General features: G+C 41.3%; 1 protein-coding gene across 3 annotated transcripts; it reads left to right on the forward strand.

Annotated features, from left to right (window-relative positions):
- Nucleotides 1–831: 831 nt before the first annotated feature.
- Nucleotides 832–19,215, forward strand: FUT10 (fucosyltransferase 10). 3 transcript variants are annotated; one of them, XM_070742336.1, is made up of 5 exons: nucleotides 832–1,380; nucleotides 4,167–4,462; nucleotides 8,091–8,385; nucleotides 9,727–10,562; nucleotides 18,105–19,215. In XM_070742336.1, exons 2-5 carry the CDS (start codon nucleotides 4,382–4,384, stop codon nucleotides 18,327–18,329), a joined length of 1,437 nt encoding a protein of 478 aa, XP_070598437.1. In that variant the 5' UTR covers nucleotides 832–1,380; nucleotides 4,167–4,381; the 3' UTR covers nucleotides 18,330–19,215. The 3 variants fall into 3 exon arrangements, with proteins under 3 accessions (XP_070598437.1, XP_070598434.1, XP_070598436.1); XM_070742333.1 differs by having other exon boundaries at nucleotides 908–1,380; nucleotides 4,170–4,462; XM_070742335.1 differs by having other exon boundaries at nucleotides 1,369–1,384; nucleotides 4,170–4,462.
- The last annotated feature ends 322 nt before the right edge of the window (nucleotides 19,216–19,537 follow it).

Consider the following 19,537-nt stretch of genomic DNA (forward strand, 5'->3'; position numbering starts at 1 on the left):
ATCTGCGCATGCGCGCCCTTTTTTCCTATGGGCACGCATGCGTAGATGGCGCCGGGCAGATCAGCTGCTGGGCGGCTTCCCTGGGTCTTCCCCCGTTCACCGCTCGCCCGCCCTTCGCCCGCCCACCCGCCGTTCGCCCGCCCACCCGCCCTTCGCCCGGCTCGCCCACCGTTCGCCCGGCTCGCCTGCCCTTCGCCCGCCCTTCGCCCGGCCACCCGCCGTTCGCTCGCTGCTCGCCCGGCCACCCGGGTTCGTTTGGCTTCGGGACATGCCGGCGGCGACGTTTTAAAACAGCCGCGCGGTTTACCAACTGAGTCCCGAAGTCAAAGGCGAACGTGGGCGTGGGCGGCGGGGAAACCCCAATCTTCGGCTCCTCGCTGCTGGGAAGTAAAAACACCATCTGCGCATGCGCAGATGGTGTTTTTACTTCTGCAGCGCTACTTCGCGAAAACCCGCTCGTTGCGGGGGGTCCTGGAACGGAACCCTCGCAATGATCGGGGGATCACTGTACTTCCGCATCTCTACTTCGCGGAAATTCGACTTTCGCGGGCAGTCTCAGAACGCATCCCCCGCGGAAATCGAGGGAACACTGTACAGTATTGGATGAAAAGTGGAGGGGCTTATTCTCCCACCATTTATGTCCCATCTGACCAGTAGATGGCAGCAACGAGCGAGTATAAAAAGTATATCTGCTGACATCTTGTGGTCATAAGGAGTTTTGCAGTCGGATGCAGCAATCACCGGCGGGCAAGCAATTATTTCTAATAGAAGGGGGAAAAAACAATGTTAAAGTTTTATAACGTGATCTACGCAATTAATTCGCCTTAATCCTTTTTTTTTTTTTTTAAATTCTCGGGCGGCGTTTGAATGTATCTGACGCAGCTCTCAAACTGCTGCATTATGCTAAAGCGAGTTGGCAAGCGATCTGCAAAGCGGCTATGGAAACCGCGATCGCTATTTTGTTTATTTCCCCCCCAAAACTTGAAACCTTTTTCTAGAAACCGGATAAATCCACTGCTGAATTCACTGTCCGTTCCCCACCACCGCACACATTCATTTTGATGGAGATCTTTCCGGTCCGGACGTTTGCAGGTTTCCATTGAAACGACGCCACCACAACGAGCGCAATCGGACCAACTTTCCTTCGCACGAACCCGGGGAAAACGTCCTGTTTTCCAAAGTGGGATTCGGGGAACTCTGGAAGGCGGATCCCCGGGATCTGCTTCTCCAGGCTAAGATGGTCCTTCCGTAGGGATGTTGGGAGAGCCGCGATCCGCTGCAGGCTTTACTGGCAACCTAAAGGGAAGAGTAAGAGGTACCAATTGAAAGTAAAAAAACAAAAGCGGCTCGCAACAACCAGGAAGGAGAAGGGGGACTTGGGTGAGTGAGTACAGTATCTTTATTTCGTATAGCGATGTTTTCCTGTTTTGGTTTTGAACGTCTGCAAAAAAAGGCGCCTGTAGACCTTTTTTAAAAAAAAGAGACTCTCCTTAATTCGGTTTACTTTCGGTCTCCAGTTCTGCGACGCAATGGGGGCATTTACAGTTGGAAAGGAACCAACAAACGAGCTACAAAAGATTACGAATAAAAGGGGGGAAAGCGTAAGGTTAACGCTTCTAAGCCAAAAGTAACAATTGAAAGTTGCAGCTCCGCCTCTCACAAAAAGGAAAAATTTTCTTGAGGCCTATTTTAGCCCAAGCGGCTTCAGCTATTTCCCCCCCCCCCTTTTAATTTCTAAACTTTATTATTTATTAATTAGATTTCTATGCCGCCTTTCTCGAGACGACTCAGGGCGGCATAGGACCTCCCTATAGTAAAAGTTTTACCTCCCTATAGTAAAAGTTTTTTACAATAGCATGCAGTTAAAAGCTTCTGTCAGTTGTAAGCTATTGTTTGCAGAGGTCCTCAAACATGGCCACTTTGAAGACTTGTGGACTATGCTGGCTGGAGAATTCTGGGAGTTGAAGTCCACAAGTCTTCAAGTGGCCAAGTTTGGGACCCCTGTTTTAAAGCTTCTTCAGTATTGTTGAAAGAGAGACGCAGAGGCTAATTTTTTTTTAAAGTTGTTTCTGGAAGGTTTTTCTATTCAGACCAATCCTTCCTTCACTTTTCAAGGGAAAATATTACAAACCTCCATAAAATATCAGTGCGAACAGTACCCTTAACACTTCTGGGAGAGAGATTCTCTAATTGTCTTGTAGAAATTATATATTCCTTGTGGGTTCTTTGCTTTAAAAAACGCTTCTCCAATTATGCAGATTTTTCAATGCAAATGAATGTGAACTTGCATATATTTATTGTGCAGCATTATTGTATCTACCTTATAGAACAGTGTTTCCCAACCTTGGCAACTTGAAGATATTTGGACTTCAACTCCCAGAATTCCCCAGCAGCATTCGCTGGCTGGGGGATTCTGGGAGCTGAAGTCCAGATATCTTCAAGTTGCCAAGGTTGGGAAACACTGCTATAGAACACAGAATATTGCTTCTGTTCTAAATCTGCCTCAGAGATTTACAACCATTACTGGATATATTTTCTGAAGAAAGTCAAAATTTCTTAGCTATATTCCATATGTGAAATCTTATTCTATCCCATTTTATATTTTCATATAATAAAGAGCACTGATGACAATGAAACGTAGGTTTGTATCCAGTTTTCTTTCGGTATAATGGGACCTTCTTATTCACTATGTTCCAAGGTCTCCTACTACAGGTAGTCCTCGACTTACACCCATTTCATTTAGTGACTGTTCAAATAACTTAAGATCATTTTTAATACGGTCTTTGCAGCATCCCCATGATCATGTGATCCAAATTCAGTTGCTTGGCAACTGGCTCATATTTTTGATGGTTGCAGTGCCCTTGGGTCATATGATCACCTTTTGTGAACTTCTAACAAATGAAGTCAATGGAGAGAGCCAGTTTCACTTAACAACCGTGTTGTTGTTATTATTATTATTATTAATAATAATAATAATAATAATAATACGTTTTTAGACTTGTATGCTGCCCCTCTCCGAACACTCGGAGCGGCTCACAACAACAATGAAACAATACAGAGACAAATCTAATAATTAAAAACTGTAACTAAAACCCACTACCTTAAAAACAATCGATACTACACAATCATAACCACACATAACTTTCAATGGTCAGAGGGGGGGGATACACTAGTTATAGATAAGTCTTAAGGCTCTTGTGGAAGGCGAGGAGGGTGGGGGCAATTCGAATCTCCGGAGGGACTTGATTCCAGAGGGCTGGGGCTGCCACAGAGAAGGCTCTTCCCCTAGGCCCCACCAGACGACATTGTCTGGTCGACGGGACCTGAAGAAGGCCAACTCTTTGGGGCCTAATCGGCCGCTGGGATTTATGTGGCAGAAGGCGGTCCCGTAAGTATTCTGGTCCGATGCCATGTAGGGCTTAACTTAGCAACTTTAGTGATTCACTTGTCAAATGGAGCAAGAAAAGTCCTAAAACTATTTCGCTTAGAACAGAAATGTTAGGCTCAATTGTGATGATAAAATGAGGACTGCCTGTGATCGTAAAATGAGGACGAGCCTGGAAAAATTTCCCAGGAAATTGGAGAGGGCACGAAGGCCCGGCCAGTTTTCTGCCATTCCCCCTTTAATCCCGGCCAACTCGGGCTTTTCTGGGTTGGCAGAGGAGCCTTTCGGTGGTGCTTAAGGAGGCTTTGGCAGCCCACAGCAAACGGAGAGAGATGTGTGCTCCTCCTCGCCATCTCAGAGTCCCTCTTTTTTTTTTTAAGCCTTAAAGTTTTGAATTTTTTTGATTCCCCTCACCTCACCTTCTTTCAGCAGTGACTGTCTTCCTCCTCTTCTTCTTCCTCCTCCTCCCACCCAAATCCTGAGCTTTTATTTATTTCCTAATGGGTTTGCACGCATTATTTGCTTTTACATTGATGCCTATGGGTAAAATTGCTTCTACTTAAGAATGTTTCTACTTAAGAACCTGGTCATGGAATGAATTAAGTTCTTAAGTAGCGATACCACTGTAATTTAACGCCTAGAGAGGGACACATGTTTTGTAGTACCCACACTCATTGTTGCTAACTCTTGGTTTATGTGGGTCTCAAATGTTTTTGATGGGGATGTGACCATCACATATGCCAAGAAGAATGTGCTTCTGAACTGTATTTTTTTCAATTAGCAGCTGCATTAATTCTAAGGAATCCCCGATTGAAGAAGCTACAGTAATACAAGATCGAAGATCGATTCAGGTTTGATGACACTTTTCCTCCCACCAGTGACGACAATGGGGAACGAGAAGGATTTCTAGGGAAAATACAAGCGGATCACTTATTGGGCATGTTAAGGATTCCCGAATCCCCAAACATGAATATTTCGTGTACCTGATTATAAAGCATGAAAAGAATTAAGAAGAGAAGATTTTGGGCATCTTGCTTCTGCTTTATGGCTTTCTTTTTTCTCCTGATCACTTTCCAGGTACCAAAGATACTTGGGATGGAGCTGGGGATATATTCAGAAATGCCCCAAAGACAGGAAGGAATAGCTAATGTAAAGTTTTAGGATAGGCAACGGGCTTACTGCTGTATCAACTTTGGGGTTCAGCCTGGTGATAGGGATTTAATTGTGTGCTCAATGCTTCCAAATCGCTTCTTTTCTACTGCCGAGTTTTCACCAATAGATAATACAGGTAGTCCTTGATTTATAACCATTTATTTAGTGGCTGTTTGAAAGCACTGAAAAAAAGTGACATGAGTGTTTTTTTCATTCTTACTACTGTTACCCCATGGTCATATGATCAAAATTTGGATGCTTGACAACTGGTTCGTATTTATGACCCTTGCAGTGTCCCAGGGTTATGTGATCCTCTTTTACGACCTTCTGACAAGCAAACTCAATTGGGAAGCCAGATTCACTTAACAACCATGGTGCTAACTTAGCAACTGCAAAGATTTGTCTTAACAACTGTGACCAAAAAGTCATAAAACTGTGCAAAATTCACTTAATAACTGTCTCGCTTAGCAACGGAAAAATGTAGACTCAATTGTGGTCAAAAATTGAGGAATACCTGTATGTGCAAACAGTAAAAAATTCAGGGCAAATTATTTTCCTTGAGTAAAAAACATCCTTATTCTCTTTATTCTGATTCTGCAATCATGAATTATTCTAACTTATAATGTCACAGCTTGATTCCTCTGGCAAGACTGTGAGCTAATGCAATTAAAAAAGGAGAAGCCAGATCAGATGTAATTGTCACAGTCAGAATTCCTCCTCAGGCAGTGGCCTTCAACCTTTTAGGATTCAGGGACCGATTCTGTGGAGAGTTTTGGCTGCTTTGCAGACAGAAGGGGGCATGGTTTATGTGCTGCATACATCCCACAGATGGGGCTTTGCTTGTTTGCGTAGACTGGTTTATGGCATGCCACAAACTGGTGCCGGTCCAGGGATTGGGGGCTGGGGACCCCTGTCCTAATGGGTTCTGTGAAAAACTACATTTTTTCATGTGAAGTGGTATAACATACTACCATTAGTATTGTAATGTATAGTATAACTACCTCCAGGACCGCCTTCTGCCGCACGAATCCCAGTGACCGATTAGGTGCCACAGAGTGGGCCTTCTTCGAGTCCCGTCGACTAAGCCATGCCGTCTGGCGGGACCCAGGGGAAGAACCTTCTCTGTGGCAGCCCCGGCCCTCTGGAATCAACTCCTCCCGGAGATTAGGACTGCCCCCACCCTTCTTGCCTTTCGTAAGCTCTCGAAAAGCCCAAGATCACCCAGTTGATCCTGTACCTAAGGCAGAATCAGAATTCACAATCTCCCAGTTTCTAGCCAGGTACCTTAATCGCTCCACCAAATTGGTATTCGTTAGAAAGTCTAAACCCACTTAAAATCAATACCGATGCATCTTAGAAACATAGAAACATAGAAGACTGACGGCAGAAAAAGACCTCATGGTCCATCTAGTCTGCCCTTATACTATTTCCTGTATTTTATCTTACAATGGATATATGTTTATCCCAGGCATGTTTAAATTCGGTTACTGTGGATTTACCAACCACGTCTGCTGGAAGTTTGTTCCAAGGATCTACTACTCTTTCAGTAAAATAATATTTTCTCATGTTGCCTTTGATCTTTCCCCCAACTAACTTCAGATTGTGTCCCCTTGTTCTTGTGTTCACTTTCCTATTAAAAACACTTCCCTCCTGAACCCTATTTAACCCTTTAACATATTTAAATGTTTCGATCATGTCCCCCCTTTTCCTTCTGTCTTCCAGACTATACAGATTGAGTTCATTAAGTCTTTCCTGATACGTTTTATACTTAAGACCTTCCACCATTCTTGTAGCCCATCTTTGGACCCGTTCAATTTTGTCAATATCTTTTTGTAGGTGAGGTCTCCAGAACTGAACACAGTATTCCAAATGTGGTCTCACCAGCATTCTATATAGCGGGATCATAATCTCCCTCTTCCTGCTTGTTATACCTCTAGCTATGCAGCCAAGCATCCTACTTGCTTTCCCTACCGCCTGACTGCACTGTTCACCCATTTTGAGACTGTCAGAAATCACTACCCCTAAATCCTTCTCTTCTGAAGTTTTTGCTAACACAGAACTGCCAATGCAATACTCAGATTGAGGATTCCTTTTCCCCAAGTGCATTATTTTACATTTGGAAACATTAAACTGCAGTTTCCATTGCTTTGACCATTTATCTAGTAACGCTAAATCATTTACCATATTACAGACCCCTCCAGGAATATCAACCCTATTGCACACTTTAGAGTCATCGGCAAATAGGCAAACCTTCCCTACCAAACCTTCCCCTATGTCACTCACAAACATATTAAAAAGAATAGGACCCAGAACAGACCCTTGTGGCACACCGCTTGTAACCTGTCTCTGCTCAGAATACTCGCCATTAACAATAACTCTCTGATGTCTATGCTTCAGCCAGCTTGAAATCCACTGAACTATCCAGGGATTAAGTCCAATCTTCACTAATTTATCTATCAGCTCTTTATGTGGAACCGTATCAAAGGCTTTGCTGAAGTCCAGATAGGCAATATCCACGGCACCACCTTGATCCAACACCTTTGTGACATAGTCAAAGAACTCAATGAGATTGAGACGATTTGCCTTCAGTAAAGCCATGCTGATTTGGGTCCAATAAGTTATTGTTTTTTAGATGCTGATTTATCCTCTTTTTGAGTAGAGTCTCCATCATTTTAACTACAACTGATGTCAAGCTAACTGGCCTGTAGTTACCAGCTTCTTCTCTACTGCCCTTCTTGTGGATAGGCACAACACTGGCCATTCTCCAATCCTCAGGAACATCTCCTGTTAACAGGGATTGGTTAAACAAATCAGTCAGGGGGGTAGCAATGACAGATCTGAGTTCTTTAAGAACTCTGGGGTGGATGCCATCTGGACCCATTGCCTTATTTATCTTTAATCTTTCAAGTTCTTCTAAGACATCAGCTTCTAAGATCACTGGAGCTGAATCCATACAGCTGGAAGCAATGCTATATCCCTCTATAGCATTATTTTGTAAGGTGTCTTTTGAGAAAACTGAACAGAAGTAGCTATTGAAATGGTCAGCAATCTCCTTATTCCCATCAATGCATGTATTATTCCCGGTAGTAAGCTTTGTGATGCTGCAGTTTTTCTTCTTCCTATCACTGATATATCTGAAGAAGGTTTTATCCCCCTTCTTTACAGATTTTGCTATTTCTTCCTCTTTTGAGGCTTTAGCAGCATATATTATCTGTTTCGCCTCCTTCTGTCTCATTTTATACACCTCCCTATCAGCTATACTTCCAGACTCCTTATACCTCCTATAGGCAGCCTTTTTTTCATTGACTATAGCCCTTACATCATTGCTAAACCATAGCGGTTTCTTCTTCCTTTTACCTTTAGTTACTTGCTTTACATAAAGTCTTGTGGCTTTTAAGATGGCCTTTTTTAATACAGTCCACTGGGTGCTCGCTCCTGCCATTTTATTCCTCCCCTTTAATTCATTATTTAAATATTCCCCCATCTTAAAGAGGTTTCATGCCTTATTTCTTAAGCCTTTGATCGTTCTTAATTTTTCTTTGCTTTCAAAAAGGTGGTTGTGGAACTGGGCAAGTCTGAACAGTTGACCTCCAAAAACTCAGTTTCATACAACGATGCTTTCAGAGAAGATGAGTTCCAGAAATACCCTCCTCTGTTTTTCAAAAAGCCAAAACTTGACCACAATGCTGGAAAAAAATTGCACAGAGGCACATATCCCATCTTGCTGTGGTGGTCTCCTCTCACGGGAGAATCTGGACGGCAGGCTCAGTGTGGCGAGGATGTTTGCTTCTTTACCATCAACAGGACTTACCAACACAATCCTATGACTAAAGCCTTTCTTTTTTACGGTAAGGGACTGCCTAAAATTTTGAACAGGTTGGTGGGGAATCTCTTGCTCCCCCTTTTCTTGTGTAATCTACACGCATGCAGAAAAAAAGTGGAACCAACTGGAAATATGGTGAATTCGATTTCAGGTAGCCTTTGACTTATAACTAGTACAGGATTTCTGGTCATAAGTCATTGTGATAAGAGGAAGGATCAATGTGGCTAAATGGATATCAGTTTATGACATATTTTGCATGTGGTTCTAAAGTGCAAAACCATTCTTCTGAGTGAGTTTGGGGTTTTTTGGCCAGAAATTAATTAAAAAATGCCAGAAACTGGCATGAAACATAAATCATGATCACATGACTGCAACCAGTCATAAATGCAACCAATCACAAATGCGCAGAAGCAAAAGAATCATGGAAATCTCACGAATGCACACATCCCCTCGAGAGATTTTGCAAAATCACGCTCGGATGTGCATGCGGGTCCACTGGTTACCCGGAGCTGCGTGCAGAACGCGCTGGTAGCAGCAGTAAGTAGGAAACCCTGCCTGGTCATGTGATCTATGGACATTTTACAAAGACCAGAAATGTTTTATGGATTGTACACCACCAATTCCAAGCTCATCTTAATTTCAAGTGCTCATTAAGCAACTAATTGTAAGTCAAGGACTACCTATATATATAGTTCCTCTTTCCTACTTCTTATTCACCATCCAGAATCATACAACATTTCATGCCCACTGAGCACGCTGAGTCCTGATTGGGTAATTTCCAGAATTCTTCCTCCTCTTAGGGTTTTTCTCCCCCAATCCAAAAATGGATTTTTGTTCTGTTTCAAAACTATCATTCTGATGCAATTTTTAATTTTCCAAAACAGTGGTACCTTGGTAATAAACAGTTTTGAAACTTACTGAATTTGTTACTCAACACATTTTGATGCAAATACTCATTGTTTGTTTGGTACTTGACTCAACAAGCTAGGATTTGTCAATGTTGGCTGCCTAATGATTCACTACATTATTCTTTATAGGAAAATTTGTTTGGTACTCATCATTTTTCTAAGTCCTCGGAGAGGGGCGGCATACAAATCTGATAAATAATAATAATAATAATAATAATAATAATAATAATAATAATAATAATTATTATTATTATTAAGTCATTGCACCTCCTGGAACCAATTAACGATGAGTACCAAGGTACCACTGTATTAATATGAATCTTACAATTGGAGAATGTCTGCATCATTGACGATGGCCACTTTGCCTTGAAATAATGACTTTTTATATTATTGAAGAAAGTGCAACAAATTCCATTGAATTTAATTGAAAGGAATTTGTTATGTTTTTCAACATCTAGGTACTGATTTCAGCATACACAGCTTACCTCTGCCTCGTAGAGATTATCATGATTGGGCTCTTTTTCACGAGGAGTCCCCCAAAAACAACTACAAGCTTTTCCAACCGCCTGCCATCACTTTGTTCAACCACACAGCCACTTTCAGCCGCCACTCACACCTACCGCTTACTACCCAGTACCTTGAAAGTATTGAGGCCTTGAGGTCCCTGAAGTACACAGTTTCTTTGCAAAAAAAGAACAGCTTGCGAAAGAGACTTGCGCCCCTGGTTTATGTACAATCTGATTGTGACCCTCCCTCTGACAGAGACAACTATGTAAAGGAACTGATGGCTCACATTGAAATTGATTCCTATGGGGATTGTTTGCATAATAGAGACCTTCCCGACCATCTCCGCAATCCATCCTCCATGGACAGCGATAGTTTTTACAGAATACTAGCTCAGTATAAATTCGTCCTGGCTTTTGAGAATTCCATCTGTGAAGATTATATCACTGAAAAACTCTGGAGGCCACTAAAGCTGGGAGTTGTGCCTGTTTATTATGGCTCTCCCAAAATTCAAGACTGGCTTCCAAGCAACAAGAGTGCCATTCTCGTCACAGATTTTCCGCACCCAAAGGACTTGGCTCAGCATATCAAAGCTTTGGATGCGGATGACAAGGAATATGTGGCCTACCTTGAATGGAAGTTGAAAGGTGCCATTTCCAACAGGCAACTGCTTACTGTTATCAAAGAGCGTACATGGGGAGTGCAGGATATCATGAAAGACAACTACATAGATGCCTTTGAGTGCATGGTGTGCTCCAGGGTATGGGAAAATATCAGGAGACAAGCAAAAGTAAGTATAAATATGTCTCTCCATGTTCTGTCGGGCTCTCTGGTAGAATCCTCCCAAAAATTCACAGGTACAAATTTCAGACACACACACGTTTGAAAATTCAAAACAATGTTCTTTATAATGAAAATTCACTTAAACCAAGCCCTCTTTTGGTATAGCAAAGAGCACTCGTCTCCAAACAAACTGGTAATTTGTACAAGTCCCTTATCAGTTCTGTGATACTTAGCTTGCAGCTGTGAGGCAATTTACAGTCCTTCTTTCACAAAGTGAAACACACTTTGCCCTGGTTTAGTTTCAAAGCGGGGAAAAATCAGCACACGAAAGGTCAAAGTCAGTAAAGCAGTCACGAAACACAACGATCAGATAATCCTCCACAATGGCCAAACCCACAGGCTGCTATTTATAGCAACCTCACTAATTATCACAGCCCCACCCAACCACAGGTGGCCTCATTTTCTTTGATAATAATCTCTCAGTTGTTGTTGCCTATGCGTGGCTGTATCATTAACTCTTGTTCTGAATCCAAGGAAGAGCTAGATAATTGATCTCCTTCTGAGCTGTCTGCCCCACTCTCCTCCTCCCTGTCACTCACGTCTTCTTGGTCAGAGGAGCCTTCATCAGCAGATTCCACCGTGGGCAAAACAGGCCTGCAGCAGGTGGATGTCTCCCCCACATCCACAGTCCTTGGGGCAGGAGCAGGGCCAGAGCTAACCACAACACTCCATAGGGACTTCTCATCATTAAGTCAATAACTCTCTCTGCAGAGTTACAGAGTTCCTACAGAAAGATGATGTTGCTTCGACAGAGGTCCATGACTCATTCTGTGATCCATAAATGTAGAAAGTAATTAGAGCACATTGACTTCAATAGCACTTAGACTTACATACCGCTTTACAGTGATTTATAACCCTCTCTAAGCGGTTTACAGAGTCAGCATATTTCCCCCAACAATCTGGGTCCCTATTTTACCCACTTCGAAGGGATGGAAGGCTGAGTCAGCCTTGAGGTTGGTGAGATTTGAATTGCCAAATTGCAGGCAGTCAGCAGAAGTAGCCTGCAGTACTGCACTCTAACCACCGTGACTTCATCTTACTTTCAGATCCATTATTTTCTCTGTTCTCCCGTCTTCTTAGATGTACATTTGAAGGATCCTTCTTGTTCATATTTCTAACATTTAAATTACCTGTATACATTTTTGTTCTGTCGGGCTCTCTGGTAGAATCCTCCCAAAAATTCACAGGTACAAATTTCAGACACACACACATTTGAAACTTCAAAACAATGTTCTTTATAATGAAAAGTCACTTAAACCAAGCCCTCTTTTGGTATAGCAAAGAGCACTTGTCTCCAAACAAACTGGTAATTTGTACAAGTCCCTTATCAGTTCTGTGATATTTGGCTTGCAGCTGTGAGGCAATTCACAGTCCTTCTTTCACAAAGTGAAACACATTTTGCCCTGGTTTAGTTTCAAAGCGGGGAAAAATCAGCACACCAAAGATCAAAGTCAGTAAAGCAGTCACGAAACACAACGATCAGATAATCCTCCACAATGGCCAAACCCACAGGCCGCTATTTATAGCAGCCTCACTAATTACTACAGCCCCACCCAAGCACAGGTGGCCTCATTTTCTTTGATAATAATCTCTCAATTGTTGTTGCCTATGCATCGCTCTCCGCATGCGTGGCTGTATCATTAACTCTTGTTCTGAATCCAAGGAGGAGCTAGATAATTGATCTCCTTCTGAGCTGTCTGCCCCACTCTCCTCCTCCCTGTCATTCATGTCTTCTTGGTCAGAGGAACCTTCATCAGCAGATTCCACCGGGGGCAAAACAGGCCTGCAGCATGTGGATGTCTCCCCCACATCCACAGTCCTTGGGGCAGGAGCTGGGCCAGAGCTAACCACAACACATTTTAGACCAGAGGTCTGCAATCTTGGCAACTTTGAGACTTGTGGACTTCAATTCTGGGAGTTGAAGTCAACAAGTCTTAAAGTTACCAAGGTTGGAGGCCCTTGTTCTAGACCAGGGATTTTCAACCTTTTTTGAGCCGCGGCACATTTTTTACATTTACAAAATCCTGGGGCACACCACCAACTAAAAGGACACAAAACGACACTCTCCTCTCTTTTTCCATCCCTGTCTCCTCCCCCTCTTGTGTGTGTGTGCGTGTGTGTGTGCGTGTGTATACATACTCTTGAACCATTTCCAAAAACAGGTGAGGGCTGCGGTTTTTTCTCTCTTATTTTTTGGGTGCTTTTTATCATATGTTTTAAATCAAGAGTCACTTCTCTCTCTCTCTTTTGTTTCTCTCTCTTTCCTCTCATTCTCTGTCTCAATCATTTCCTCATTTCTCTTCCCCCCCCTCTTTGCTCATTTCTCTCTCTCTCTCTCTCCCCCTTCCTCTCCTTTTTTCTCTCTCTTGCTTTCTTTCTATCTCTCTCTCTCTTGCTTTCTTTCTCTCTCACTCTTGCTTTCTCTCTCTCTCTCTTGCTTTCTCTCTCTCTCTTTCTCTCTTTCTTTCTTGCTTTCTTTCTCTCTTTCTCTCACTCTTTCTTTCTCTCTCTCACTCACTCTTTCTCTCTCTCTCTCAGCAAAAGGTTGTGAGACCAGAGCCTGAGCCTCCTTCTTCGCGGCACACCTGACCACGTCTCGCGGCACACTAGTGTGCCACGGCACACTGGTTGAAAAACACTGTTCTAGACAATTCCTCTGGTGGCATATACCAAACAATGCATCATTTTATTAAAAAAAATATATCTAAGATGATTTTAGTCCCTTCAGCTACATAATTTTAGTCCCTTCAGTTACATGTTCTTCCATTGTTCCATTTGCACATTGTAACCAAAATTTTTAATCTACAATCATGCATTTTTCCCCACTTAGTTTTCTATTTCAAATTTCAAAAAATGTACATTTAGCAGTATTCATCATTTGTATACAGTTTTATTTCAAACTCAGATTTAGATTGTCCAAAATTTCTTTGTCTACTTTGAATATTTCTAATAATTGTATATTTAAAAAAATCATTTTCAGATATATCCAACTGTCACAGATCTTCTCTTGATTTTTATTTTATATTCTCCTTGATAAAATTCTAATAACTCACAATACATTTGTCATTTGTGTTTACTTAGCATTTTTCATCTATTCTATAAAATGCTACTTGTACTGAAAGCCACAGAGGTGTTTTTGGCCACAGCCAGGGATTGTGTCTATTCCATATTCTGAATAATAAAATCTGCATTTTTAAAATGTACATCAACCTTAGTTTTATCACACCATAAACACCTATGCCATCTGAATTTCTAGTCGTGTTGTAACTCCAAATGTCTTCTATTTCTCGGTAACACCCACTCTTTCATCCAAATTAAACAAGCTGCAAAATATACTTTCAAATCAGGTAAACCCACTGTTCTTTCTTATAACACCTTATATTTAACTCATGTATTTTTTCCCTGCCTCCTAAATTTAGATTTATCCTGCCATTATTTAAGTGGTGCATCAGTTTTCAAAACAGGTATTGTCTAAAGCAAAAATAACATTCTAGCCAAGAAATTAAGCTTAGAAATAGAAATTTTTCCAGCAATGACAATTGTATGTATGACATACATACAGCCTGGGAGATACCCCACTCAGCAGTAGTGACTGCGAAAGAGATCTTGGAGTCTTGGTGGACAATCAACTAAACATGAGTCAGCAATGTGCAGCAGCAGCCAAAAAAGCCAACTCAATCCTAAGCTGCATCAACAGCGGAATACGCTCCAAGACCAGGGAAGTACTAATACCACTCTACTATGCCCTGGTCAGACCCCACCTGGAGTACTGCATCCAATTTTGGTCACCTCACTACAAAAAAGACATCGAAACTCTGGAGAAGGTGCAAAAAAGAGCAACCAAAATGATTAGGGGACTCGAAACCAAGACTTACGAAGAGAGATTGAGAGAACTGGGCATGGACAGCCTAGAAAAAAGAAGGTCTAGAGGGGACATGATAGCAGTTTACAGATACTTGAGGGGTTGCCACGGTGAGGAGGGGGTCTCTTTATTCCCCAGGGCACCAGAGGGCCGGACGAGGAACAATGGTTGGAAGCTGACCAAGGAGAGATTCAACCTGGAAATAAGGAAGAACTTCCTGACGGTCAGAGCGATCAACCAATGGAAGTGCCTGCCAGGGGAGGTGGTGAACTCCCCAACTCTGGACACCTTCAAGAGGAGATTGGACTTCCATTTGGCTGGGGTGCTGTAGGGTTTCCTGCTCAGGCAGGGGGTTGGACTCGATGACCTAACGGTCCCTTTCAACTCAATAGATAGATAGATAGATAGATAGATAGATAGATAGATAGATAGATAGATAGATAGATAGATAGATAGTATTTTCTCTCATCTTAACGTAACATTTTTTAAACTTCATTCTGTATCTTAATATAATTACTTGGAAATAACATAAAATTCATATGTGTCATAGTAACATCCAAGTATTTTATCATCCCAATCTGAAAATCCATTTTAGCCCTCAATTCTATTTGATCCTGCATTTTCATATTTTTATTAATATCATCTTCTGTTTATTAATCTTAAAGCCTGTTATTGTATCAAATTCTTTCAATGTACTCATTAATATTTCAATTCTCTTTAAAAGAACTTTCAAAATCAACTCCAAGTCATTTTCTCCCACAATCCTCTTGTCTTTTTTTATATCTCTATTTAGTATTTCAAGGACCAAAATGAATAGAAGAAGGGACAATAGGGCAGTCCCTATCTTGTTCCTTTTTGCATTTCACATGGATTTGCTAGTTTTCCATTATCAATAATTTGTGTTTCCAGTGAAATATAAATAAATTTTACCTATTTTATTCTTTTCTACATTCAGTGAAACGTAACTTCTGAAGATATGATGTCCCCATTTAAACAAGCCCTTTGATAATTTGTAGGTCCAATTATTGCCAGAACATTTATTACTAAAGAGATTGATTGATTGATTGGATTTATATGCTGCCCCTCTCTGGCATTGGATGCATGGCCAGTTCTAGGTGCAATATTCCATCTCTTTTTCTTGGCCGAAGGAACCAGCATTATTGGAAAACATTTCCCATGGTCATATGGCCAGCAGGGCTATATGCCAAAGATGCATTGAAAGCTTTTACTTCCCATCGAAGTACAGTGATACCTTGTCTTACGAACTTAATTGGTTCCAGGACGAGGTTCGTAAGGTGAAAAGTTCAAAACAATGTTTCCCATAGGACGAAACAATGTTTCCCATAGGAATCAGTGGAAAAGCAATTAATGAGTGCAAGCCCAAAATTCATCCCTTTTGCCAGCTGAAGCACCCATTTTCGCGCTGGTGGGATTCCCCTGAGGCTCCCCTCCATGGGAAACCCCACTTCCGGACAACCACGTTTTTGCGATGCTGCAGGGGAATCCCAGCATCACAAAAATGGGCGCTTTGGCTGGCAACGGAAGTCCGGAAGTGGGGCATCCCAGCGGGGACGGCGGGTTCGTAAGGTGAAAATAGTTCGGAAGAAGAGGCAAAAAAATCTTAAACCCCAGGTTCGTATCTCGAAAAGTTCGTATGATGAGGGGTTCGTAAGACGAGGTATCACTGTAGTACTTATTAATCTATTTGTATTTACATGCTTTCAAACTGCTAGGTAGGCAGAAACTAGGGTAAGAAACGGGAGTTAATCCCATTGCGTGGCGCTTGGGTCTTCAACCTGGGTTGTCAGATTTCCAGCTGATAAGCTCAGCATTTTAATCACTGAGCCATTGCACCCCCTCACTAGGTCACTAAGCTGCCTAACATCAATTTGTAGAATTGCCTACAAGCAATTGCATCTCAATCCTCTTTGCTGGATTCTGAGTCTGGTTTTAGCACTTAAACTGAATATTGGGATGATCTGATCTGAAGGAAAGTTTATACCTAAATAAAGTACAACTATGCTATAAAGTTTAAACTTTACTGTTCCCTTTTCTGATCAAAAATGAGTTTTTATGTTAGATATATAGCAAATCTCTATACAGAATATGATCAAAAGTATAAAGTTATCTTACCCCTGCGGTTCAGTCATTTTGGGAATATTTAATGAAATGTTTTGATTGTAGTGGGCTAGAATAATTAATCTTATTCTTCAATCATCCAATGTTAGAATATTTTAATGGAATCCATCAGTTCCCTCATTTCTTTTTGAGTATTTTCATTCTGACTTTCACTTAGGGAGAGGTTATTTCTTTTGATACACTTTTTCTACCTAAAATAATAATATTGCTTTAAAATGTCTATGAATTCTATTACTAAGTTATTAAAAAGTTAAAAATGGTTAATTCTTTTTCAGTGGCATGACTAATCACCATCGACTTAATTTAGATTTACATTTATAATATTTCAATCTTTTCAAGTTGCATTGAGTGAATCTGTACATCTTATTCTCTAACACTGAACTCAGGCTGTGTGTCTTTGTAATATATCAGTATTTAGCAAGTTGGAGCCAAACTGTATTCTGCCTGAACCCACGAAATCCATGATATCAGAATCGGTAGAAGAAAACTCTGGCAATTTGCTTTTTATATATATAATTTTATTAACAATTTTAATTAAAATTGTACCATCTAATACAAACTAAAAAGAAAAGAATAGAAAGAAACGGTGATGGATGCAAAAGAGAAGTGAAAAATTAATAAAAATAAAAATGAAAAATAAAAATATACTGAAGATATATATAGGTTCAAGTCCCAGTGGGTATGGCTAGCTGATGAGGCCAAAATAAGGCCGAAATAGATCTATCCTAGTCTCCCTTAATTTTCAAATTCAGCAAAAAAATATATCACATGTTTTTTGCTGAAATTTTAAAATTTCAGGGGGATATATATATATATATATATATGACGGTCTTGGTATATTCGAATTTCTTCCCATGTAAGATTTAGAGATTTCTGGTGACGTTTCGACGAGGTCCCACTCGTCATCTTCAGGCTGGTGCTTCTGTCCTTGTTCTAGGGCGAACACAGCGAGACCTGAGCTGCCTTCCCTCTATAAATACTGGTGGGTGGGGTGTGGTTTGATGGCTCAGCAGCTGCCTGCTGTGTTGAAACTTCCTGGTGAGTCAGTGGGGTAACACCTAGAGTCGTTGATGTAACTGAGGTATGCTGATTAGTTAATGTTTGTGGATTGGGGGTGATATCCTGAGTAATTGGAGCTTGCAGGCTACTTAGTTGTTTTGCAATGTGTGTTCTGAGTCTGGTTTCAGTTTGTATGGCTGGGATACGTTTGTTAATGAGGGCTGGTTTCCAGATATCTGGTAGGCGGGAGGTATCATCATGCTTGTTCATATTTTTGGGATGTTTTTCTATCTCGATGGCTTCCATGACTATTCTTTTACTGTAGTGTTGTTTTGGAAATTAATTTAGTTCTGTCAAAATCAATTTTATGTCCTGTAGTTTTGAAGTGTTGGAAAAGGGAGGAAGTTTTTTCTTTTTTTCTTAATGCTTTCAGCCCTGCTTGAAACTCACAACAAATAAACTCAGATTATGTTCTTAACTTTTTCTCAGGGAATGCCACCAAGAAGATGGAAGGCAGAAGCAAACCATCTCAGCTGCCCCAGTCCTCAAGCGTTTTCCTTCGATCCTCTCGGTGTTCAGAGAACTGTTCTCCAGGACGTGTGGAGATCAAGCTTTGAACAGTCTAAGAGAGAAGCCCGTGCACTGCAGCAGCTGGTAGAAAGGAACAGGAATTTCACAACCCTGGAATTTTGGACTCTGGTTTTTAGAGACTAGTTTAATTACCTCAAGATAGGGGAAAAAACCCTGCAACCAGAATTAGCAAAATCCAGTGTTCAGAATAAAGTAGGAAGCACTTTTAACCTCTGAATGTATGAAAATGTGTATTTAGTAACTACCATATTTTTGGACTATAAGATGCACCGGGGTATAAGACGCACCAAGATTTCGAAGAGGTAAGTAAGAAAAAAAGTTTTGGTCCTCCCCAACCCCCGGAAATACCATGCAGGCCTCCCAAATCCTCTGCACCTCCTGTATTTTGCAATGGGCATGCAGAGGGTTTCTGGGGTGCTCCTGGTAGTGGGATAAGGCAAAATCAGCCCTGTTTTTTTGGGGGGGGGAGGGAAACACCCCATTTATGCCCGTTTTTTTTTCCAAAAACAGCATTTTTGCCTTCCCCCAGCCTCCAGGAACACTGCAAGGGCTGTATTCAGTGTATAAAACATACCTACATTTCCACCCTCTCTTGGGGGGAGGAGGTGCATCTTATATTCTGAAAAATACAGTACAGTGGTACCTCGACATATGAGTTTAATTCGTGCCAGATCCGAGCTCGTATGTCGATCAATTCGTATCTCGAACGAATGCATTTAGATTTGGCGTTTTGCGCCGAGATAACTGGAAAAAATGGAATTCTTGCGCCACCTAGTGGACGCTCGGCTCGTATCCCAAATTTGAGCTCGGGTGTCGAACAAATTTTGCTCGCGTTTCAGCTCGTAACTTGGAATACTCGCACGTGGAGCAGCTTGTATCTAGAGGTACTACTGTATTTATCATGACCTATTTGGTCATCTTGTTACATACGTTTTTGCTGCTAATAAATACTAAGACGTATTTTTAACGTGTAGATTAACACAAGAATGTAATAAAATCCACGCCTTTTCCTCTTTGTGTGCCTCTGGTTATTTCTGCTAGATTTTACATTCAAGCTCATTTGCAAAAGGTGCCTGACTGAATCTGGTGCTCTGACTTGAAACCAACATGCTTTCTATGTTTCTTGCATGTTTACAAGCAGCTGAAGTAATGAACTGGCCTGTTGAAAGGAATGGACAATAACGTGTATATTTTGTGTGTGAGTGTGTTTTTGTGATATCTTAAAGGAAATAGTTTACATGAAACATGAAATGTTTACCAGAAACCTGTGGAAAGAAGAACTACAGCAAGTCCTTGACTTATAACCGTTCATTTAGTGATTGTTCAAGGTT

The sequence above is a fragment of the Erythrolamprus reginae genome, chromosome 2 (assembly GCF_031021105.1).
Source record: "Erythrolamprus reginae isolate rEryReg1 chromosome 2, rEryReg1.hap1, whole genome shotgun sequence".
Lineage (NCBI taxonomy): Eukaryota > Metazoa > Chordata > Lepidosauria > Squamata > Dipsadidae > Erythrolamprus > Erythrolamprus reginae.

What these genes read in the sequence shown, in the direction of transcription:
- FUT10 (XM_070742336.1), top strand. Translation starts at nt 4,382, where the DNA reads ATGAAAAGAATTAAGAAGAGAAGATTTTGGGCATCTTGCTTCTGCTTT. An exon ending in TTCTCCTGATCACTTTCCAG is followed by an intron (nt 4,463 to 8,090) that starts GTACCAAAGATA and finishes GCTTTCAAAAAG; the next exon opens with GTGGTTGTGGAACTGGGCAA. An exon ending in ATATCAGGAGACAAGCAAAA is followed by an intron (nt 10,563 to 18,104) that starts GTAAGTATAAAT and finishes ACTTTTTCTCAG; the next exon opens with GGAATGCCACCAAGAAGATG.